The 23,721-nt window shown below is 42.1% G+C and overlaps 1 protein-coding gene across 1 annotated transcript in view; it reads left to right on the top strand.

Moving 5' to 3' along the window:
- Positions 1-12,395: 12,395 nt before the first annotated feature.
- Positions 12,396-23,721, top strand: part of LOC106561308 (CD44 antigen) — a 39,952-nt gene continuing 28,626 nt past the window's right edge. Inside the window, exon 1 of the mRNA XM_014125121.2 lies at positions 12,396-12,760. Coding sequence (XP_013980596.1) covers positions 12,694-12,760 — 67 coding nt within the window. The 5' untranslated portion in view covers positions 12,396-12,693. The remainder of the gene's footprint in view (positions 12,761-23,721) is intronic.

The following is a 23,721-nucleotide window of genomic DNA, read 5'->3' as shown; positions in this document are numbered from 1 at the left end:
CAACTACAGACCAGTATCCCTTCTTTCTTTTCTCTCCAAAACTCTTGAACGTGCCGTCCTTGGCCAGCTCTCCTGCTATCTCTCTCAGAATGACCTTCTCGATCCAAATCAGTCAGGTTTCAAGGCTGGTCATTCAACTGAGACTGCTCTTCTCTGTGTCACGGAGGCTCTCCGCACTGCTAAAGCTAACTCTCTCTCCTCTGCTCTCATCCTTCTAGACCTATCTGCTGCCTTTGATACTGTGAACCATCAGATCCTCCTCTCCACCCTCTCCGAGTTGGGTATCTCCGGCGCGGCTCACTCTTGGATTGCGTCCTACCTGACACGTCGCTCCTACCAGGTGGCGTGGCGAGAATCCGTCTCCGCACCACGTGCTCTCACCACTGGTGTCCCCCAGGGCTCAGTTCTAGGCCCTCTCCTATTCTCGCTATACACCAAATCACTTGGCTCTGTCATATCCTCACATGGTCTCTCCTATCATTGCTACGCAGACGACACACAATTAATCTTCTCCTTTACCCCTTCTGATAACCAGGTGGCGAATCGCATCTCTGCATGTCTGGCAGACATATCAGTGTGGATGACGGATCACCACCTCAAGCTGAACCTCGGCAAGACGGAGCTGCTCTTCCTCCCGGGGAAGGACTGCCCTTTCCATGATCTCGCCATCACGGTGGACAACTCCATTGTGTCTTCCTCCCAGAGTGCTAAGAGCCTCGGCGTGACCCTGGACAACACCCTGTTGTTCTCCGCTAACATCAAGTCGGTGACCCGATCCTGTAGGTTCATGCTATACAACATTCGCAGAGTACGACCCTGCCTTACACAGGAAGTGGCGCAGGTCCTAATCCAGGCACTTGTCATCTCCCGTCTGGATTACTGCAACTTGCTGTTGGCGGGGCTCCCTGCCTGTGCCATTAATCCCCTACAACTCATCCAGAATGCCGCAACCCGTCTGGTGTTCAACCTTCCCAAGTTCTCTCATGTCACCCCGCTCCTCCGCACACTCCACTGGCTTCCAGTTGAAGCTCGCATCTGCTACAAGACCATGGTGCTTGCCTACGGAGCTGTGAGGGGAACGGCACCTCCGTACCTTCAGGCTCTGATCAGGCCCTACACCCAAACAAGGGCACTGCGTTCATCCACCTCTGGCCTGCTGGCCCCCCTACCTCTGCGGAAGCACAGTTCCCACTCAGCCCAGTCAAAACTGTTCGCTGCCCTGGCACCCCAATGGTGGAACAAGCTCCCTCACGACGCCAGGACAGCAGAGTCAATCACCACCTTCCGTAGACACTTGAAACCCCACCTCTTTAAGGAATACCTGGGATAGGATATAGTAATCCTTCTAACCCCCCCCAAAAAAAAAAATAGATATAGATGTACTGTTGTAAAGTGGTTGTTCCACTGGATATCATAAGGTGAATGCACCAATTTGTAAGTCGCTCTGGATAAGAGCGTCTGCTAAATGACGTAAATGTAAATGTAAATGTCTATAGTCAATGAACAGCATTCTTACATAGGTATTCCTCTTGTCCAGATGGAATAGGGCAGTGTGCAATGCGATGGTGATTGCATCATCTGTGGATCTATTGGGGCGGTAAGCAAATTGAAGTGGGTATAGAGTGTCAGGTAAGGTGGAGGTGATATGATCCTGGACTAGTCTCTCAAAGTCCTTCATGATGACAGAAGTGAGTGTTACGGGGCAATAGTCATTTAGGTCAGTTACCTTTGCTTTCTTGGGTACAGGAACAATGGTGGACATCTTGAAGCAGGTGGGGACAGCCTTGCGAAGGTTAACACGTTTAAATGTCTTACGCACGTCGGCCACAGAGAAGGAGAACCCACAGCCCTTGGTAGCTGGCCGCATTGGTGGCACTGTGTTATCCTCAAATCGGGTGAAAAAAATGTGTTTAGCTTATCCAGAAGCAAGACGTCATTGTCCACGACGTGGCTGGTTTTCCCTTTGTAGTCCGTGATTGTCTGTAAGACCCTGCCACATACCTCTTGTGTCTGAGCCGTTGAATTGCAACTCCACTTTGTCGCTGTACTGACGTTTTGCCTGTTTGTTTGCCTTATGGAGGGAATAACTACAGTTTGTATTCGGCCATATTCCCAGTCACCTTGCCATGGTTAAATGCAGTGGTTCGCACTTTCAGTTTTGCGCGAATGCTGTCATCTATCCACGGTTTCTGGTCAGGGTAGGTTTTAATAGTCACAGTGGGTACAACATCTCCTATACACTTCCTGATAAACTCAGTCACAATATCCAGGTATACATCGATGTTATTCTCAGAGTATACCCAGAACATATCCCAGTACGCGTGATCAAAACAATCTTGAAGCATGGATTACGATTGTTCAGACCAGAGTTGAATAGTCTGTAGCACGTGTACTTCCTGCTTCTGTTTCTGCCTATAGGAAGGGAGGAGCAAAATGGAGTCGTGATCAGATTTGCCGAAGGGAGTGAGGAGGAGAGCCTTGTAGGCATTTCGAAAAGCTGAGAAGCATTGGTCCAATGTTTTCTCAGATCGAGTGCTACAGTCAATGTCTTGGTAGAATTTCAGTTGTGTTTCCTCAGATTAGCTTTGTTAAAATCCACGGTTACAATAAATGTGGCCTCAGGATATGTGGTTTCCAGTTTGCATAGAGTCCAGTGTAGTTCTTTGAGGGCCGTTGTGGTATTGGCTTGAGGGGGAATATACACGGATGTGACTATAACCAAAGAGAATTCTCTTGGGAGGTAATACGGTCAGCATTTGATTGTGAAGCATAGGACTTGAGTTTCTGTATGTTATCACAATCACACCATGAGTAGTTAATCATGAAACACACCCCCGCTCTTCTTCTTCCCGGGGAGATATCTTTATTCATGTCTGCGCGATGAACTGAGAACCCAACTGGCTGTATGGACTCAGACAGTATATCCCGAGAGAGCCGTGTTTCCGTGAAAGAGTATGTTACAATCCCTGATGTCTCTCTGGAAGGAAATCCTCGCCCTGCGCTCGTCAACTTTATTATCCAGAGACTGAACATTAGTGAGTAATATACTTGGGAGTGGTGGGTGGTGTGCGCACCTCCTTAGTCGGACTAGAAGTCCAATCCGAATACCTCTTCTCCGCCGGCAGTGTTTTGGATCAGCCTCTGGAATCAGTCAAATTGCCTTGGGGGTAAGTACAAAGGATCCATTTTGGGAAAGTCGTATTCCTGGTCTTAATGCTGGTGAGTTACCGCTGCTCTGATATCCAAAAGTTATTTCCGGCTGTATGCAAAAACCCAACAAAAATTCTGGGCTAATAATATAAGAAATAACACAATTTTCAAAAATACTGTAAAGTTGCTTAGGAGCTAGAAGACTATCTGTCGGCGCCATCTTGGTCTACACCTGTTGTATTCGCCGCATGTGACAAATACAATTTGATTTGATTGGATCTTTAGTGACCACAGAGAGTCAGGACACCCGTTTAACGTCCCACCCAAAAGACGGTACCCTACACAAGGCAATGTCTCCAATCACTGCCCTGGGTCATTGGGATATTATATATATATTTTTAGACCAGAGGAAATAGTGCCTCCTACTGGCCCTCCAACACCACTTAATTTCAACCAATTACAACAGTCTTTTGTAGTAAAAGACACGTCACAGCCTAAAGGTCAGTCTACAGATGTTCACATTCATGCCTCCACCCACATGAAGAAATACTGCAGTATACTATGGTATAAATAGTATAGTATTCACTGAATACTATAGTATTTATTGTAGTATACTGTAGTATAATGTAGTGTTTACACTATAGTGTAAATACTGTAGTAAAAGAACTGTAAAGGAATATCTAGTCAGTTGTACAACTGAATGCATTCAACTGAAATGTGTCTATCTCATTTAACTCATCCCCTCTATAGTAATTAATGTTGTTTTTTGTGCAGATTGTAGTATATTGTAGTATTTGGTGTAGTGTTTTGTAGTATTCAGTAGTATTTACAGTAGGGTTTTTGCAGATGTAACTGTAATATTTACTATAACAATTTTGTTTTATAATATTTGACATAGATACTGTGTGGATGCTTTCGCCTTCTTTTCTATAACCTGTAGGGAACACTATATATGGTCAATACTTAGCATGTAGGTTTTCTTGGCACAAATTGCGATATGGGGGAGGGAAATGGGCAACATATATTTTAATGAAATACTGTAGTATTAAAAAAAATGTACTGTTAATGCATACATTACTAGTGTTTTGTTTGCAGATAAAACTGTAGTATATACTATACTACAACATTTTATAGTGCGTACTACACTTTTTTATTTTGTTATTGAACCTTTATTTAACTAGTAAGTTAGTTAAGAACAAAGTCTTATTTACAATGACGGCCTAACCCGTCTAAACCTGCATGACGCTTAGCCAATTGTGCGCCGCCCTATGGGACTCCCCAACCATGGACGGATGTGAACCAGGGACTGTAGTGACACCTCTTGCACTGAGATGCAGTGCCTTAATAAACCACTGCGCCACTCGGAAGCCCACGATCGAGGGATGTAGGGAGGGGAATGGTCAGACTACAGTGTCTTGCGAAATATTCACCGCCCTTGGCATTTTTCCTATTTTGTTTTCTTATAACCTGGAATTAAAATAGATTTTTGGGGGGGTTTGTATCATTTGATTTACACAACATGCCTACCACTTTGAAGATGCAAAATATTTTTTATTGTGAAACAAACAAGAAATAAGATTTAAGTGTGCATAACTATTCACCCCCCCAAAGTCAATACTTTGTAGAGCCACCTTTTGCAGCAATTACAGCTGCAAGTCTCTTGGGGTATGTCTCTATAAGATTGCCACATCTAGCCACTGGGATTGTTGCCCATTCTTCAAGGCAAAACTGCTCCAGCTCCTTCAAGTAGGGTGGGTTCCGCTGGTGTTACAGCAATCTTTAAGTCATACCACAGATTCTCAATTGGATTGAGGTATGGGCTTTGACTAGGCAATTCCAAGACATTTAAATGTTTCCCCTTAAACCACTCAAGTGTTGCTTTAGCAGAATACTTAGGGTCGTTGTCCTGCTGGAAGGTAAACCTCTGTCCCAGTCTCAAATCTCTGGAAGACTGAAACAGGTTTCCCTCAAGAATTTCCCTGTATTTAGTGCCATCCATCATTCATTCAATTCTGACCAGTTTCCCAGACCCTGTAGATGAAAAACTTCCCCACAGCATGATGCTGCCACCACTATGCTTCACTGGGATGGTATTCTCGGGGTGATGAGAGGTGTTGGGTTTGCGCCAGACAAAGTGTTTTCCTTGATGGCCAAAAAGCTCAATTTTAGTCTCATCTGACCAGAGTACCTTCTTCCATATGTTTTGGGAGTCTCCCACACTCCTTTTGGCGAACACCAAATGTGTTTGCTTATTTCTTTTTTTAAATTCTGATTAATGCCCTCCTTGCCTGTTCCGTGAGTTTTGGTGGGCGGTCCTCTCTTGGCAGGTTTGTTGTGGTGCCATATTCTTTCCATTTTTTAATAATGGATTTAATGGTGCTCCGTGGGATGTTCTGATCTGTATTTCTCCACAACTTTGTCCCTAACCTGTTTTTGAGAGCTCCTTGGTCTTCATGGTGTCGCTTGCTTGGTGGTACCCCTTGCTTAGTGGTGTTACAGACTCTGAGACCTTTCAGAACAGGTGTATATATACTGAGATCATGTTACAGATCATGTGACACTTAGATTGCACACAGGTGTACTTTATTGAACTAATTATGTGACTTCTGAAGGTAATTGGTTGCACCAGATCTTATTTAGGGGCTTCATACCAAAGGGAGTGAATACGTATGCACGCACCACCATTTTATTTATTTTTTGAAGCAGGTAATTCTTTTAATTTCACTTCACCAATTTGGAATTTTTTATGTATGTCCATTACACGAAATCCAAATAAAAATCAATTTAAATTACAGGTTGTAATGAAGCAAAATAGGAAAAACACCAAGGGGGATGAATACTTTGCAAGGCACTGTATATGGAAATGAAATATTGTAGTATTTATTATAGTTTTTGCGGATTGTAGTATTTTTTACATTCCTATAGTGTTTTGTTTGTGTATATTACTGTATATAGTATTTTACAGTATACTACAACATTCTACAGTCAGTGTGCAAAACATAAGGAATACCTGCCCTTTCCATGACATAGACTGACCAGGTGAATCCAGGTGAAAGCTATGAACCCTTTATTGAAGTCACCTGTTAAATCCACTTCAATCAGTGTAAATGGAGGGGAGGAGACAGAATAAAGAAGGATTTTTATGCCTGGATTTTACTTAAACACATTTACTTGAGGAACAGTGCAGATGCAAAGTTGGGTAACAGAATGACAGTAAAATCTCCTAGTTTTTATGTGACTACCTTTTCCCAAAACTTTGTTAAACATCTATTCCGAATTCAAATTGAAAGATATCTGCAGATACAGATGTAGGATCTTAATTTGAGCCAGTTTGCTACAGCAGGAAAATAATCCTGCAGAAAAACAGAAATGTGAATTATTACATGGATTGTAATTACTGGAACTTTTTGTAGGGGTCGATTACATTTTTTTAAATTGCAGTCATTCTTCAAAGTAGCCACCCTCTGCCTTGATGACAGCTTGCACACTTTTGGCAATCTCTCAACCAGCTTCACCTGGAATGCTTTTCCAACAGTCTTGAAGGAATTCCCACATATGCTGAGTACTAGTTGGCACCTTTTCCTTCACTCTGCAGTCCAACTCATCCCAAACCATCTCAATTGGCCAGGTTATCTGATACTGCACTCCATCACTCACCTTCTTTGTCATATAGCCCTTCCACAGCTTGGATGTGTGTTTTGGGTCATTGTCCTGTTGAAAAACAAATGATAGTCCCACTAAGCGCAAACCAGATGGGATGGCGTATCGCTGCAGAATGCTGTGGTAGCCATGCTGGTTAAGTGTTCCTTTGAATTCTAAATAAATCGCAGACAGTGACACTAGCAAAGCATCCCCCACACCATCACACCTCCTCCATGCTTCATGTGGGAACCTCACATGCAGAGATCATCCGCTAAACTACTCTGCGTCTCACAAAGACGGCGGTTGGAACCAAAAATCTCAAATTTGGACTCATTAGACCAAAGGACAGATTTCCACCGGTCTAATGTTAATTGCTTGTGTTTCTTGGCCCAAGCAAGTCTCTTCTTCTTATTGGTGTCCTTTAGTAGTGGTTTCTTTACAGCAATTCGACCATGAAGGCCTGATTCACGCAGTCTCCTCTGAACAGTTGATGTTGAGATGCCGTCTGTTACTTGAACTCTTTGAAGCATTTATTTGGGTTGAACTTTCTGAGGCTGGTAACTCTAATGAACGTATCTTCTGCAGCAGAGGTAACTCTGGGTCTTCCTTTCCTGTGTCGGTCCTCATGAGAGCCAGTTTCATCATAGCGCTTGATGGTTTTTGTGACTGCACTTATGTCTTGAAGTAATGATGGACTTTCATTTATCTTTGCTTATTTGAGCTGTTTTTGCCATAATATGGACTTGGTCTTTTACCAAATAGGGCTATTTTCTGTATACCACCCTTACCATGTCACAACACAACTGATTGGCTCAAGAAGGAAAGAAATTCCACAAATTAACTTTTAACAAGGCACACCTGTTAATTGAAATGCATTCCAGGTGACTACCTCATGAAGCTGGTTGAGAGAATGCCAAGAGTTTGCAAAGCTGTCATCAAGGCACTTTGAAGAATCTAAAATCAAAAATGTATTTTGATTTGTTTAACACTTTTTTGGTTACAACATGATTCCATATGTGTTATTTCATTGTTTTGATGTCTTCACTATTGTTCTACAATGTAGAAAATAGTAAAAATTAAGGAAAAGCCTTGAGTGAGTAGGTGTGTCCAAACCTTTGACTGGTACTGTATACATACTTAAGCAATAAGGCCCGGGGTGGTGTGGTATATGGCCAATATACCACGGCTATGGGCTGTTCTTATGAACGAGGGAACGTGGGGTGCCTCGATACAGCCCTTAGCCGTGGTATATTGGCCATATATCACAAACCCCAGAGGTGCCTTATTGCTATTATAAGCTGGTTACAAACGTAATTAGAGCAGTAAAAATAAATGTTTGTCTTACCCGTGGTATACTGTCTGATACACCACGGCTGTCAGCCAATCACCATTCAGGGCTCGAACCACCCAGTTTATAGATACATTTCAAAAGAATATTATTATATATAATTTTCCCATCACCCTACCACCCCTCCCCTAAATGGAGAAAACTAATGGACAACAACACTTTGGCTTCTACTTCCATCCTATACAGTACCTACTTTACGTACACAATGTATTTTACAATAGTTATCTTATTTCTTTTTTGTTCATCCTTCAACTTCCATCAACCCCTTCCATCTATCTCTGAAGACCATCAAGTTTGATTTCTATTTTGCAATATCTTTTTGCACCTGTGCTGTTTCACAAAAGTTCTGAACACATATATATATATATATATAAAAACAACAAGATAAGTAATGTAAAATATTCTGTGTCTGTACAATATATATATATATATATATATATGTTCAGAACTTTTGTGAAACAGCACAGGTGCAAAAAGATATGGCAAAATAGAAATCTAGTAATGTACTATATATATATATATATATATATATATATATATATGTTCAGAACTTTTGTGAAACAGCACAGGTGCAAAAGATATGGCAAAATAGAAATCTAGTAATGTACAATATATATATATATATATATATATATATATATATATATATATATATATATATATATATATATATATTGTACAGACACAGAATATTTTACATTACTTATCTTGTTGTTTTTAATCCCACCCTTCAGCTCCACTCAACCCCTCCTTTTTAGTAGGCTCCTTTTCCATCTGTGTGACAAGAAATCAAAGCCTTATTCAAACTCTTTGTTATGGCAAGCCTAAATAACTTCAGGAGAAAAAAATGTGCTTAACAAGTCACATAAGTTGCATGGACTTTCTCTGTGTGCAATAAGTGTTTAACATTACTTTTTAATGGCTACCTCATCTCTGTACCCCACAAATACAATTATATGTAAGTTGAGCAGTGAATTTGAAACACAGATTCAACCAGGGAGGTTTTCCAATGCCTCAGAAAAAGGGCACTTATTGGTAGATGGGTAAAAATAAAAAAAGCAGACATTGAATATCCCTTTGAGCATGGTGAAGTTATTAATTACACTTTGGATGTTGTATTACAATACAACCACGTCTTTACAAAGACACAGGCGCCCTTCCTAAATCAAATGCCAGAGGGGAAGGAAACCACTCAGGGATTTCACCATGAGGCCAATGGTTACAGTTACTTAGTTTAATAGCCTTCTAGCCGTCTAATTTAATAGCCGTCATAGGAGTTATACTGAAAAAAATGTGGCAAAGGGATGAACTTTTTGTCCTGAATAGAAAGTGTTATGTTTAAGGCAAATCCAATACAACACATTACTGAGTAACTCTCTCCATATTTTCAAACATAGTGGTGGCTGCATCATGTTATGGGTATGCTTGTAATCGTTAAGGACTGGAGAGTTTTTCAAGATAAAAAAGAAACTGAATGAAGTTAAGCACAGGAAAAATCCTAGAGGAAAACCTGGTTCAGTCTGCTTTCCACCAGACACTGGGAGATTAATTCACTTTTCAACAGGACAATAACCTAAAACACAAGGCCAAATCTACACTGGAGTTCCTTACCAAGAACACAGTGAATGTTCCTGAATGGCCAAGTTACAGTTTTGACTTAAATCTACTTGAAACTCTATTGCAAGACCAGAAAATGGTTGCCTAGCAGTGATCAACAAATAAATTGACAGAGCTTTAAGAATTTTAAAAACAATAATGGGCAACAGCAATCCAGGTGTGGGAAGCTCTTCGAGACTTACCCAGAAAGACTCACAGCTGTAATAGATACAAAGTATTGACTCAGGGGTGTAAATACTGATGTAAATTAGATATTTCTGCATTTCACTTTCAAGAAAAGCAAAGATTTCTATAAACATGTTTTCAGTTTTCATTATGTGGTATGGTGTGTAGACGGGTGATAAATAAAATCAATTTAATCCATGTTGAATTCAGGCTGTAATACAACAAAATGTGGAATAAATCAAAGGGTATTAATACTTTCTGAAGGCACTGTATTCACCGTGTATTGCTTTACACAATCCTGACTGTTTTACTGTTAGCATGTCAAAACTTTATCTTTTACACAGCAAATACCTAGAGGGTGATTTGCCATTCACAACACTCCCACGCTGTTTCCTCTCACTGTAACAAGGCCAATCCTCTAGAGCTGCCTATACCCTTCTCTACCCTTCTCTACCAACCAATCACATCGAGATGGTGGGAGTTACAGCCATATTTCTCTGTACCATCATATTTTATTTGGTGTGATAAAGATAAACCATAACAATGCTCTCTTTATCTCTCCCTTAATGAACTGAACACGGTGGTTTATTTCTCACTTGTTCACTCTATTACCTCACATTGATAGATTATGTATTGTATATAGGATAAACGAATAGAGATATAACAAATCATAACTCCCCTAAAATGCTAACCTCCCCTGTTATTGGTAATGGTGAGAGATTAGCATGTTTTGGGGGCATGATCTTTGTGCATCTGTAACTTTCTCACTCAACATAATTCACGATTCAGTAATAATTATCTGTAATCATGGAGGCATCCACATTAATGTAGAAATGTTCAGAAACATATTATATTCTTATTTTCAATAAAAATGACTCCAAAATGACACAATACATTATTTACCATTAATTTCTATTGGGCACAACATAATCTGAAACACAACCAAAACAAACTGCAAATGCATCCAACACGTTTGTGAGTCACAAGCTTGATGTAGTCATTGTATGCTAGGAATATGGGACCAAATACTAAACATTTTACTATATTTAATACACTATAAGTACATTTGTACCAACACGTATGACACATTCAAATGGGTCGTCTAGATACATAATGTGCATTCATTTCTAAAAAGATATCTATGAAAATACCCTCAAATTAAAGGTGACATTCTGTACTGTCGCCACATATAAAACATTTGATCTCGAATACAAAGTTCTGTAGTATAGAGCCAAATTAAACATTTTATTTTCACTGTCCAAATAAATACACAGGGGAATGTACCTCATATGAATGAAGAATCACATTTTCAAGGTGTTTCACATAACCTACCCTATATACACGTGTTTAGTTTATTATCCTGAAAGGTGCTATGGATTACTGGAAATTATCGGCTGGGCCATCAGCTGGGCTTTTACAGCATTCTCTATACGTGTTTGGTTGAGAAGCAGAAAACAAGACAACTACAATAGGCCTCCATCTTTCATGTTGTTGACCTGCTGTAGGTACTTACTTGGCAATGTACAAAGATTTTGCCAGAGTACTTTCCTTTAGAACTGAAAGGACCAAGGACTTGAACATGAACAAAGATTTTGTCTGATTTCTTATCTTTAGACCTGAAAGGACCTGTGTCTTTTCAGTTGGAAGCTAAATATGAACATAGTGTTAATATAACTCCCATTGACAGCTTCTTTAATCATGGCATGGATGCCATCTAAATTCTATCTAACATGAGGTCAAAGCTATTTTTGGCCCTTCACAGCTGAGACTTGAGCTGGAACAAATCTTCATGAACATCAATGTAGTTTCCCTTCATGCTTATGTAGTCAGTCAGTTCATGGTTCTGTCTCATTAGGCTCTCCTTGAATTTTCATTGACCACTGATCTATAGGACTTAGCTAGGTGAAAGCAATATGAATATGGCTGAAATACCTCCAGTTCACCTACCAGTGAAAAGAGACTAGGATAGGTATTAGCTTGAGACAAAGCCCATGGTAAGAGTAGAAGTGATCTATATTTAATCCGATGACATAGTGGCAATCAATGTATCATTGTGGTTGTTGAGATTGGAGGGGGTTAGATTTTTTTGGAGAGAGGGAAGGAAAAGGATATTAATTGAAAGCAGAGCAGGGAGAAAACAAAAGACCAGATGCGCTCTCAGCAACTGTTGCTGTCATAGACAGAATGAGAGAAAGGTAGAACAGGGAGAGAAGGGGGAGAGGAAAGGGGATAGTTAGCAAAACACAAGAGAGGGGCACCTTCCAAGCTAATAAAAAACTGAAGAAGCAGACAGTGACAGGAAAGAGAAAAAAGAGCGATTGAGAGAAAAAATGGAGAGAGAGGCTGCGCAAGGTAGGGTGGGAGGGAGCAAGAGAGGGAGAGGCAGAAGGGTGTGTACACACATGCACCACCCTCTTCCCCAATCTGCCTGTCACAAGGCTCAGAAAGCCTCTCTCACACAGAATAGAAAAAGTTGGGCAAAGTCTGTCTCAGCTCCAATAGCTACCAGACACCCACTCCCTTTAGAGGACCGGACTCTCCCTCTCTCTCTTTTTATCTCACACACACACACACACACACACACACACACACACACACACACACACACACACACACACACACACACACACACACACACACACACACACACACACATACCCCCCCCCCCACACTCACTCCTGACACAGAGAAGATAGGACAACTGGAGAGACCATACACACTTCCTACTCATCCAGTAACTCACCCAGCCATCGCCAGACGCTAAGACCAAGATGTGGACTCTGCTCTTGGGGGTTACCTTTGGATTACTGGCCTCCTCCAGGTTGGAACCGGCTCAAGGTGAGGGTGTGCATCTTGCTCTGCCCAGCAGACACCTCTTTGTCTGTGGCTTTTTTTCTCTGCTTTCAGCCTGGAAACACTCTTCTTTGTTGGTAGATTTTATGGCGAGACAGTATAGTTTTTTTCATTCTCAGCACTTGATGAGCATGTATAGCGTGTGTATGTGTGTATGTGTGTGTGTGTGTAAAAAGAGAGTACGATAGGCTGAGGCAGTGCCTGTGGAATGGATGAGTAGACGCCAGTAAAGCGGTGTGCGCTAGGCTACACTAGCACAGACAGGCTTACGTCTGGCAGTCTGAGACTCATGACAGCACAGACACAAAGGAGAAAGTCTCTCTCTTTCTCTCACATACACGCTCACATACACACTCACCACTGAGTGTGTTAGGGAGGAGAACAATGAGCCCATGCCGGGCAGCTGCTCATTTCTCATGCATTCAGCCGGTTATCTTGGTATTGTATGGCCACTGTAGCCTTCAGAAAGCATCTATCTGCACTTCAATCAATGTGAGGATACGAAAGAGCTCTATTCATTGTCTGACCACAGCTGAGAGCTATACTGCCGTGCTTTTACGCTGCATTTTCTAAGGATATTCATTTATTCCTCTACCTTTCTCTCTCTTTCTCGCTCTCTCTGTTTCTCTCTCGCTGTCTTTCATTTTCTTTGTCTCTCGCTCCCTCATGCTTTCAGTAAGGGCTCTTGATTGGATTTGTGTCTCAGAGCGGCATCTTTCTGACAAGGGGAAGTTGGTGCTGAATCAAACAGGTCTGGGTTAGTCTCGCTCTCTTTGACTTGTCTGGGAGGGATCTCGCTGTGCCTCCTCTCTGGCTCTGTGCCAAAGCACAGCCAGCGTGCAGCTGTAAATCTGACCAGTTTAAAGACAAACAAAGAGGAGCTATAGGGTAGTATGTGTGTGTGTTCACATTTCCCCTGTGTATTCCTACAAGTTTTTGCCTCTTGGTTTAACTTTAGGGAATGAAGGGTTGTATGAAGATGATAGATGTGTGTGTGTGTGTGTGTGTGTGTGTGTGTGTGTGTGTGTGTTCACAGTAATTTGGTGTCTGGTGAGTTGAGTCCTGGGGTAGTTACAGCTCATCCTGCCCAGTCTTTGAACCCTAAATGTGCTGCAGTCCAGACATCCATGTAAACCAATAACCCATTAACAAGGCCTCTCCCATGATCGTGGATCCAATCCACATATGGTTCTGTAAATGACCAAAGCAATAGGACCCTGAAATTTGACCTTCAGAAAATACTTGCTCTCCTAGCCCCTGGATAATGCGGCCGTCCAATGGATATACTTTTTCAAAAGCAGTTTTTGCTTTAGACACACTCGCTCACAAACACACATGCACAAAACGACATCCATGCATAATGCTTACGTTACAGAAATATGAGCTTGGCATTAATACGGCTGTTCCCATTGCTGGGTTGTTTGCTCAGGGCGTCTTGGCAGTTGGCCAGCTTCACTCCGCTCCTCAGAGCACGTTAGACAAGGCCTGATTGATCAGATGGCTACAGGTATGCACAGGGCCAGAGCAGGCTGTGTCCGTCCAGGCTGGACACATGCATGCACGCACACACTCCCCACCGAGACCAGCCCATGCCTGTGGCTATATTTGCTCCCCCTATCGTATCGACCCCTCCCGTAACTCTGGGTGTCTATTTCATAGGTGAGGGGTGGTGAGGGGTTCCTGTGGACCTGCACTAGGCCCTCACAAAGAGGCCTTGTGCCCATACACACTGGGACTACCGTCACCTGCCATCTGATCTGCATGGGCACTTGTTTGGCCCCTGTCCAATACCCCTCTACCCTCCTATACCCTTCTCTACCCTTCTCTACCAACCAATCACACGTAGGCCTCACAGCCGGCCACCACTAAGTTGAGCCGTTCCTCTCCTCCATCTCTCCCTTTCTCTCCAGTACTTTTGGTGGCCCCTTCTCTCAGTCAGAAGCTGATCGGCATTTAAACTGATCTTAAACGGGGTACCTCGTATTTCAGCACTTCTGTATCTTCAAGAACGCTGTTAAACCTATTAATTATGATTTAAAGCCTCTCTGTGAGTGTCAGGTTCCCGAGTAGCCAGGCTGTACCCCCGCCCCCTTCCTTCTCTTCCCTGCTCATATACACTGAAGTCTTTGTAGCCAAGCGAAAGCTGCTCCAAAGGCCTCTCTCTGAAATGTATACAGATCCTTACTGCATGAGGCAAGCCTGACCATCTGTAATACCCAACCAGACTACATTTTGTATCTGGGACCAATACAGCAGCTAAGTCTATTTTTTCACAGAGATGTCTGTGAGCTTTCACTGCAAGTTGGTAATCATGTAAGTGTTCAGAGGTTAGGATAGACACATGTAAAAGGTTGTATTGTGGATTTATCCACTAAAATGTTCTCTCAATTTTGATGTAAGATTTGGGAGCCTATAAGCTAAAAGTCTTTGAAAGACATAAGGGGGAAAATGAACGGGTCACTGAGCGAGAGATAGAGAAAGGGGGAAAGAGGGGCAGGAGTTAGCCTTGAGCTAGGCCCATCTCCCGGCTAGCTGAAGAGATCCATCAGACAATTCCTGGGCTTCAATACCTCTTTTGCCAAATGGCCTGGACCCTTTGCTGCCGACCCAGAGCCCCGCCAATCCATCACGACTGGTCTGCCGACGTAACCGTCCGAGGGGGTTTTAACAGGCTCTTCCGTTGCGACGTCCCTCTGAGGCCCATCTGCTAGCCTGCTAGCCCCGGCATGCTAGCTGTCTGAATCGCTGTGCCTCCAGCTCGCCTAGCTACTCACTGGATAATAAGATCACTTCGGCTACACATGCCTCTCCCTAATGTCAATATGCTGTGTCTATTGCTGTTTTGGTTAGTGATTTTGTCTTATTTCACTGTAGAGCCTCCAGCCCTGCTCAATATGCCTTAGCTAGCCCTTTTGTTCCACACCCCCACACATGTGGTGACCTCACTTGGCTTAAATGGTGCCTCTAGAGACAAAACATCTCTCATCGTCACTCAATGCCTAGGCTTACCTCCACTGTACTCACATCCTACCATACCCTTGTCTGTACATTATGCCTTTCTTCAACGCCCAGAAATCTGCTCCTTTTACTCTCTGTTCCAAACGCACTGAACGACCAGTTCTTTTAGCCTTTAGCAGTACTCTTATCCTACTCCTCCTCTGTTCCTCTGGTAATGTAGAGGTTAACCCAGGCCCTGCAGCCAACAGCATCACTCCCATTCCCTAGGCGCTCTCATTTGTTGACTTAAGTAACCATAAAAGCCTTGGTTCCATGCATGTTAACATTAGAAGCCTCCCTAAGTTTGTTTAATTCACTGCATTAGCACACTCTGCCAACCCGGATGTCCTAGCCGTGTCTGAATCCTGGCTTAGGAAAGCCACCAAAGATCCTGCAATTTTCAACCCTAACTATAACATTTTCCAACAAGATAGAACGGCCTAAGGGGACAGAGTTTCAATCTACTGAGGAGATAGCCTGCAGAGTTCTGTCATACTATCCAGGTTGGTGCCCAAACGATTCGAGCTTCTACTTTTAAAAATCCACCTTTCCAGAAACAAGTCTCTCACCATTGCCGCTTGTTATAGACCCCCTTCAGCCCCCAGCTGTGTCCTGGACACCATATGTGAATTGATCGCCGCCCATCTATCTTCAGAGTTCGTACTGTTAGGTGACCTAAACTGGGACATGCTTAACCTCTTATTGCACCCGGCCATCCTACAATCTAAGCTAGATGCCCTCAATCTCACACAAATTATCAAGGATCCTACCAGGTACAACCCTAAATCTGGAACCATGGGCACCCTCTTAGATATCATCCTGACCAACTTGCCCTCTAAATACACCTCTGCTGTCTTGACTTCGGCCATGTCATTTACAAAATAGCCCCAAACACTCTACTCAGCAGCCATCCGTTTTGTCACCAAAGCCCCATATACTACCAACCACTGCGACCTGTACGCTCTCGTTGGCTGGCCTTCGCTTCATAATCGTCGCCAAACACATTGGCTCCAGGTCATCTACAAGACCCTGCTAGGTAAAGTCCCCCCTTATCTCCGCTCACTGGTCACCATAGCAGCACCCACCTGTAGCACGCGCTCCAGCAGGTATATCTCTCTGGTCACCCCTAAAGCCAACTCCTCCTTTGGTCGTCTCTCCTTCTAGTTCTCTGCTGCCAATGACTGGAACGAACTACAAATATCTCTGAAACTGGAAACACTTATCTCCCTCACTAGCTTTAAGCACCAGCTATCAGAGCAGCTCCCAGATCACTGCACCTGTACATAGCCCATCTATAATTTAGCCCAAACTACTACCTCTTCCCCTACTGTATTTATTTATTTTGCTCCTTTGCACCATATTATTTATATTTTAACTTTGAACATTCTTCAAACTACAAATCTACCATTCCAGTGTTTTACTTGCTATACTTTATTTACTTTGCCACCATGGCCTTTTTGCCTTTACCTCCCTTATCTCACATCATTTACTCACATTGTATATAGTCTTATTTTTTCTACTGCATCATTGATTGTATGTTGTTTTACTCCATGTGTAACTCTGTGTTTTTGTATGTTGTCGAACTGCTTTGCTTTATCTTGGCCAGGTCGCAATTGTAAATGAGAACTTGTTCTCAACTTGCCTACCTGGTTAAATAAAGGTGAAATAAATAAATAAATAAATAAAGAGAGAGATTTTGCAGAAATGTATGGTGACAGTCTATATTTGTGGCTGTGGCGTTGTTTCTCAGAGAGAGTTTAATAAACACATACATCACAGAGAGAGAGAGAGAGGGGGGTGTGAGAGGGAGAAAGATAGTAAGAGAGAGATATGCGTCTGAGAAAATCAGACATAGTTGATAAAGAGCAAGCTGTTTGGCTCTCAGGTCTGATAAGATGTAGCTAGACAGAGCACAGACTGCAACTTGACTGATGTTTTGGATGTGAGGCCAGTGTGTCAGTTCGTGTGGTACTCGTGGTGGTGGCTAGTGTATCAGTGTGTGTTGGTTTGGAGACCAGTGTATCAGTGTGTGTTGGTTGGAGGCCAGTCTATCAGTGTGTTTTGGTTTGGAGGCCAGTGTATCAATGTGTGTTGGTTTGGAGGCCAGTGTATCACAATGTGTTGGTTTGGATTCCAGTGTATCAGTGTGTGTTGGTTTGGAGGCCACTGTATCAGTGTGTGTTGGTTTGGAGGCCAGTGTATCATTGAGTGTGGTGTTGGAGGCCAAGAGTATCAGCGTGTATCAGTGTGTGTGGTGTAATGTGCTGTGTATAGCTACAGGAGAGATGAGAGAATAGCCTGTCTGTTCCAGTCAGTGCAGCTGGAGATTCTGGCATGCACTGTGTAAAAGCTCCCCTTTCTCCCAACTAGCAGCCTCTGTATTTCCAGACCCTCTGTGGCCTCTGGCCCTTTCAAGTCCATTAACTGACAATAGCATCTTTTCGAGAGTCACTGCTTTGGAATAGCAGGATCTTGGAGTGACAAAGTTGTGCATGACCACTCTCCCTGCATGCTAATGGTAACACCTCTGACTCATTGGTTACCCTCTCTTTTCAGCCATCTTAATGCTGTGTTCACTTTGATCCACTCTGGGCAGTGTGTGTGCGTGTGCGCATGCGTGCGTGTGTTTTCCTCTAATGCAGAGTTCCATGGTGAACACACAGCTACAGCTACACCTTCCGAGCCCAACCGTCACTAACGGTAAACTAACTTCCTGCTCAACCTCCTCTCTCTGCCAGTACTATCGTATTCACCAAAGTGCTGGGCCAGGCAGTTTTATTGATGCCATAAATGTTAAATGTTCATTTTCAAAATGTGATACGTCATCAGTTAACGATCGGGTTGATAATTGAACTACTTAAATGCTATGACTCTCTACAACTCTGTGCTGTTGTCAAAGCAGACTGCAGTCAGACAGGTAGAAGATCAAAGCAAATTGTCAGACACACAAGTGGTGAATCATTGAGGCATCGAAACATAGAGCAATGTAAAATACTGTAGGCATTGAGACCATGTTACTCTGGTACACTTACTTGTCAGCAATTTAAAAACATAAAATCTGCATGTGTCTTGTTCCTTTTATAGAGTTCTGTGTTAAAATCTTTAAGTGTGCGTCAGTCTAAGTAACATAATAAAAAATCCCTTTCAAAATCACCAGCTGGATGGTGTTTCCTCCAACACATTGGAGAGGCTGGCTTCCGGGTTAAGCGAGAAGTGTATCAAGAAGCAGTCAAGCTTGGCAGATTCGTGTTTCGGAGGATGCATGGCTCTCGACCTTCACCTCTCCCGAGTCTGTAATGGAGTTGCAGCGATGGGACAAGACTGAAACTAGCAATTGGATATCACGAAATTAAGGAGAAAAATGGGTAAAAGTTGAGAAAAATCATAATAATAACAATTTGTCTGTTTAATCTAGAGATATGTTTTTTGCATGGGCTGCGTCTCAGTCCAATGCATCTGTTTGTCAGACCATGAGACATTCCGAATATTGACCACCACAAGCCCCACGGGACTAGTCCGAAGTTGGTTTCGCTGATGTGCCAACTTCTGGCTGTAATGTCCGAACGGTTTTGCCAACACACTAGTATGACCACACTATGGAAAGATGAGACTCTCACAAACATGATGGCGTTCTCCATTTTGTGTCACGGGATTCGTCAGAAGGTAAACCATATAAATGAATGGAAGTATAGAGATAGTTTTGTGCCAACAAAAAATAAGAGGTCAAAAGTTACGGGCGGAGTTAAGATGGATGTCAGAGGTATTGCAATGTACTGTAAATATAATTTTAATTCCTCTGTCTGGATATTTCAAGACATAACATATGAGGGTGCAGTGAGATACCCGATGGGTTGGACGATACTCTTCTTATAAAGTATCTTTAAAAAACATATACTTAAACTGGAAATCAACCAATCCTCAGTCATTCACACAATGGAAAGGTCAAATGCTTTATTATTTGAAAATTTCCTTGCCTGTGCAATGGAGAGAAACAAAATTGTGCAGGTTGAGGCCATGTGCAGAAAGTGATAAGGCTGCTGGAGATGGGGTGGGGGCTAGTGGGTCTGGGAAGGTGTGATGTACTGATGTTTGTGTGATGTTGTCAATGGTGGGTGTAGCTGGTGCATGGAAGTCAGGCGCAGGAGAGCAGAGATGAGTGGACAAAGCACTTTACTTAGGCAATCATAATAACAGAACACAACCGCGTCACAAAACAAATGCCCAAAGAACAAGTAAGGCAGCACAAAGTACAAAACCCAAGTACAAAGTACCGGCTGCCATAAAGCACGGGTATAACACAAAACCCGGCGTAAACCAGCCGGAAGCGTGCCAACCTCGACAATAAACAATACCCCACACAGACATGGAGGGAACAGAGGGCTAAATACACATAGTAATGATGATGAAATGAAAACCAGGTGTGCAGGAAAATAAGAAAAAACAAATGGAAAATGAAAGGTGGAGCGGCGATGGCTTGAAGACCGGTGACGCCGCCCGAACAAGGAGAGGGACCGACTTCGGCAGAAGTCGTGACAGATGTAATAATTTGTATGTGTATGTTTTGCATTGTTTTATAAAAGTTAAATACAATCATATAAAATAAATCTAATAATTAAGGGGTTAAATATGTGTCCAAAAAAAACGAAAATATTAAGATGGTCGACACCATCCACAGTAAAACTGTCACGTGGTTGGCGATAGATCCTCTTATAATGAGATACATATGAAATGATAAAACAATACATTGTCGGTGTGTACTTTTGAAGTGACTCAGATGCATATCTGGTATTCCTAAGAGTGAGAATGACTTAATTTTTTTAATAAGACAAGATAAGATTTATTACTACTAGCTCATTATCAAATGTATTGAAGGCAATATTCTCATTGCAACACAATCTGCATTGCCAACAGAGCACTTCCCTATTTTCTCTTCTATCACGTGACTTATTTCTTAAACAGCATCTAGATTTAGGCATCCTACCCCTCTGGGTACAGTTGAGCATCATTTTGAATATTGACAGATATAGGATGCTGTTTGAAATTAAGTTACTGGAAGTCATGTCGTGCCTATAGTGGAAGAGTGCTCTGTCAGCCTTGCCATTGATATGGTGATCTCTCTATCCAATCTGTAACAAGTTGCAACAACAAATCCATAAAATAATTGATCATGTTGATTCCTCAAGAATCATAAAATATGATCTAGGTTTACTTAAGAGTCCCCATGCTCTTGAGCCTCCAGTGTTCATCAATTCTCTCTGGAGTAGAGTGATATGTCTGAGAGTTGTGGTGATATATAGAAGTAGAACAGATGTTAAACTGAATAATTCAGTCTGTCCATTGATGTTCAAAGCTGTGTATAACCAAACCCATGAGAAGAGAGAGAGAGATTGAGGGAGATAGAGAGATGTAGACATTCACTGAGTCGGGCAGCTCAGCCCTGGGGACCTCTCTCTCTCATGGTCCCTCGTGTCCCTATACACTGATCCTCGTGCCCTGTTGCTCTGCCAGTGCCCAACAACCTGGAGACACGAGACTCAACATGATGCTCACTCGCACCTCTTTCACAACTAATGTTTGTGCCTGTCGCCATGGTTATCCTGTGTCAACAAGCATCATGGAAATAGAATAGCCGGGGTGTGATTTCCTGTGTGTGTGTGTGTGTGTGTGTGTGTGTGTGTGTGTGTGTGTGTGTGTGTGTGTGTGTGTGTGTGTGTGTGTGTGTGTGTGTGTGTGTGTGTGTGTGTGTGTGTGTGTTCATGATGTCCATGCTTCTGCAGTCTGTAGATAAAAAGGCCTTACATTCTAAGAAAATGTATTGAATATTTCTATAAATTATATTCTCACTATCTTTACAAACTTCATCAGAACGAGAATATCTATGTTATTTCAAAGTATTCTGAAGGCCCTTCTCTGTAGGCCTCCATACTTTTACATGTCATCAACCTTTGATAGCAGCCAGGTTGTACGTCACCTTGCTGATGAGGCTATTTTCCCTTTACCCAAAGTGTTTCCCACTGCTTGTATAGTCAGAAACACAGAGAAAGAGATAACATTTGACATTTTACGATTTTGGTCTGAGACTGAGAATACATGAGAGTCTTGTAAACAGGTCTGCCGCTCATGACACCTGCTCATGATGCCTGCTAAAGTAAAACTTTAGATAAGTGTGTGAAACTGACCACCGGTCCTGACAAGCGCAAAGGGTCACTACAGAGACAGGGCAGAGACAAGGTCACATGGTAATTCCCACTTGGTTGCCCCTAATCTGTTGTTTCTGTCTCTCATTTCTTTATGTCACAAGACTCTGGATGATTGTCACAGAATAGATTCTCACCCAGATGCAAATGTGCTGTTCAACTAGCAACTGACTGTGGAAAAGTGATTGGAAATCCACCTTAGTGTGTACATGTGAAATCTGATAATGATTATGTGTGTGTGTGTGTGTGTGTGTGTGTGTGTGTGTGTGTGTGTGTGTGTGTGTGTGTGTGTGTGTGTGTGTGTGTGTGTGTGTGTGTGTGTGTGTGTGTGTGTGTGTGTGTGTGTGTGTGTGTGTGTGTGTGTGTGTGTGCGCTACATCCTGTTCATTTGCTATTCAAAAAAGTGAAGTTGCCTCTTGTTTGGTTTCACTGACAGAAGATAGTTTCCCAGAACTCTCTGTTCTGTCCAATGAGTTAATCGGTTCCTAGGCAGAACAATGAAACTGTGTACCATCCAACAGTTGAATGTGTAACTATTAGTGATCCATCAATAATCAAACTGTCATCATAAGAGATTAAGGAAATGTACTGAATGCAGAGAGAAGTGTCCAGTTTCTCCTTTTCTCTACTGTGGTTCCCCTAACAGATAACATTGTTGTACTGTAAAATGAGGGACACACCACAGAGAAGAAACCGTATTGTAATTATCCTGTACATCATCTAATTTATTTAAAAGTGTTGTTGTGATTGCCGTTTTTTTAATGGTGTTTAGGAAGGTTTTAACTGTGTTTCTGTGAGTTACAGGTAGAGTCAAGTTACAGTGCCTTCGGAAAATATTCACACCCCTTGATTTTTTCCATATTTTGCTGTTACAGCCTGAATTTAGAATGGATTAAATAGAGATGTGGTGTCACTGGCCTAACAACAAAGTGGAATTATGTTTATTTTTTTATTATTAATTAAAAATGAAAAGCTGACATTTTATGGCAAGCCTTAAAACCTGTTAGGGACAGACGTTCCGCTAGCGGAACGCCTCACCAATATCCAATGGTATAGAGTGGCGCGAATTACAAATACCTCAAAAATGCAAAAACTTCAATTTTTCAAACATATGACTATTTTACACCATTTTAAAGACAAGACTCTCCTTTATCTAACCACATTGTCCGATTTCAAAAAGGCTTTACAACGAAAGCAAAACATTAGATTATGTCAGGAGAGTACCCTCCCAAAAATAATCACACAGCCATTTTCAAAGCAAGCATATATGTCACAAAACCAAAACCACAGCTAAATGCAGCACTAACCTTTGATGATCTTCATCAGATGACACTCCTAGGACATTATGTTATACAATACATGCATGTTTTGTTCAATCAAGTTCATATTTATATCAAAAACCAGCTTTTTACATTAGCATGTGATGTTCAGAACTAGCATACCCACCGCAAACTTCCGGTGAATTTACTAAATTACTCACGATAAACGTTCACAAAAACATAACAATTATTTTAAGAATTATAGATACAGAACTCCTTTATGCAATCGCAGTGTCAGATTTTAAAATAGCTTTTCGGTGAAAGCACATTTTACAATATTCTGAGTACATAGCCCGGCCATCACGGCTAGCTAATTTGACCCCCACCAAGTTTGGCCCTCACCAAACTCAGATTTACTATAAGGAAAATTGGATTACCTTTGCTGTTCTTCGTCAGAATGCACTCCCAGGACTTCTACTTCAACAACAAATGT

This window comes from Salmo salar, chromosome ssa10 (genome assembly GCF_905237065.1).
Source record: "Salmo salar chromosome ssa10, Ssal_v3.1, whole genome shotgun sequence".
Classification (NCBI taxonomy): domain Eukaryota; kingdom Metazoa; phylum Chordata; class Actinopteri; order Salmoniformes; family Salmonidae; genus Salmo; species Salmo salar.
The sequence above is the reverse complement of the archived record's forward strand: the minus strand, read 5'-3'. Positions and strand labels throughout refer to the sequence as shown.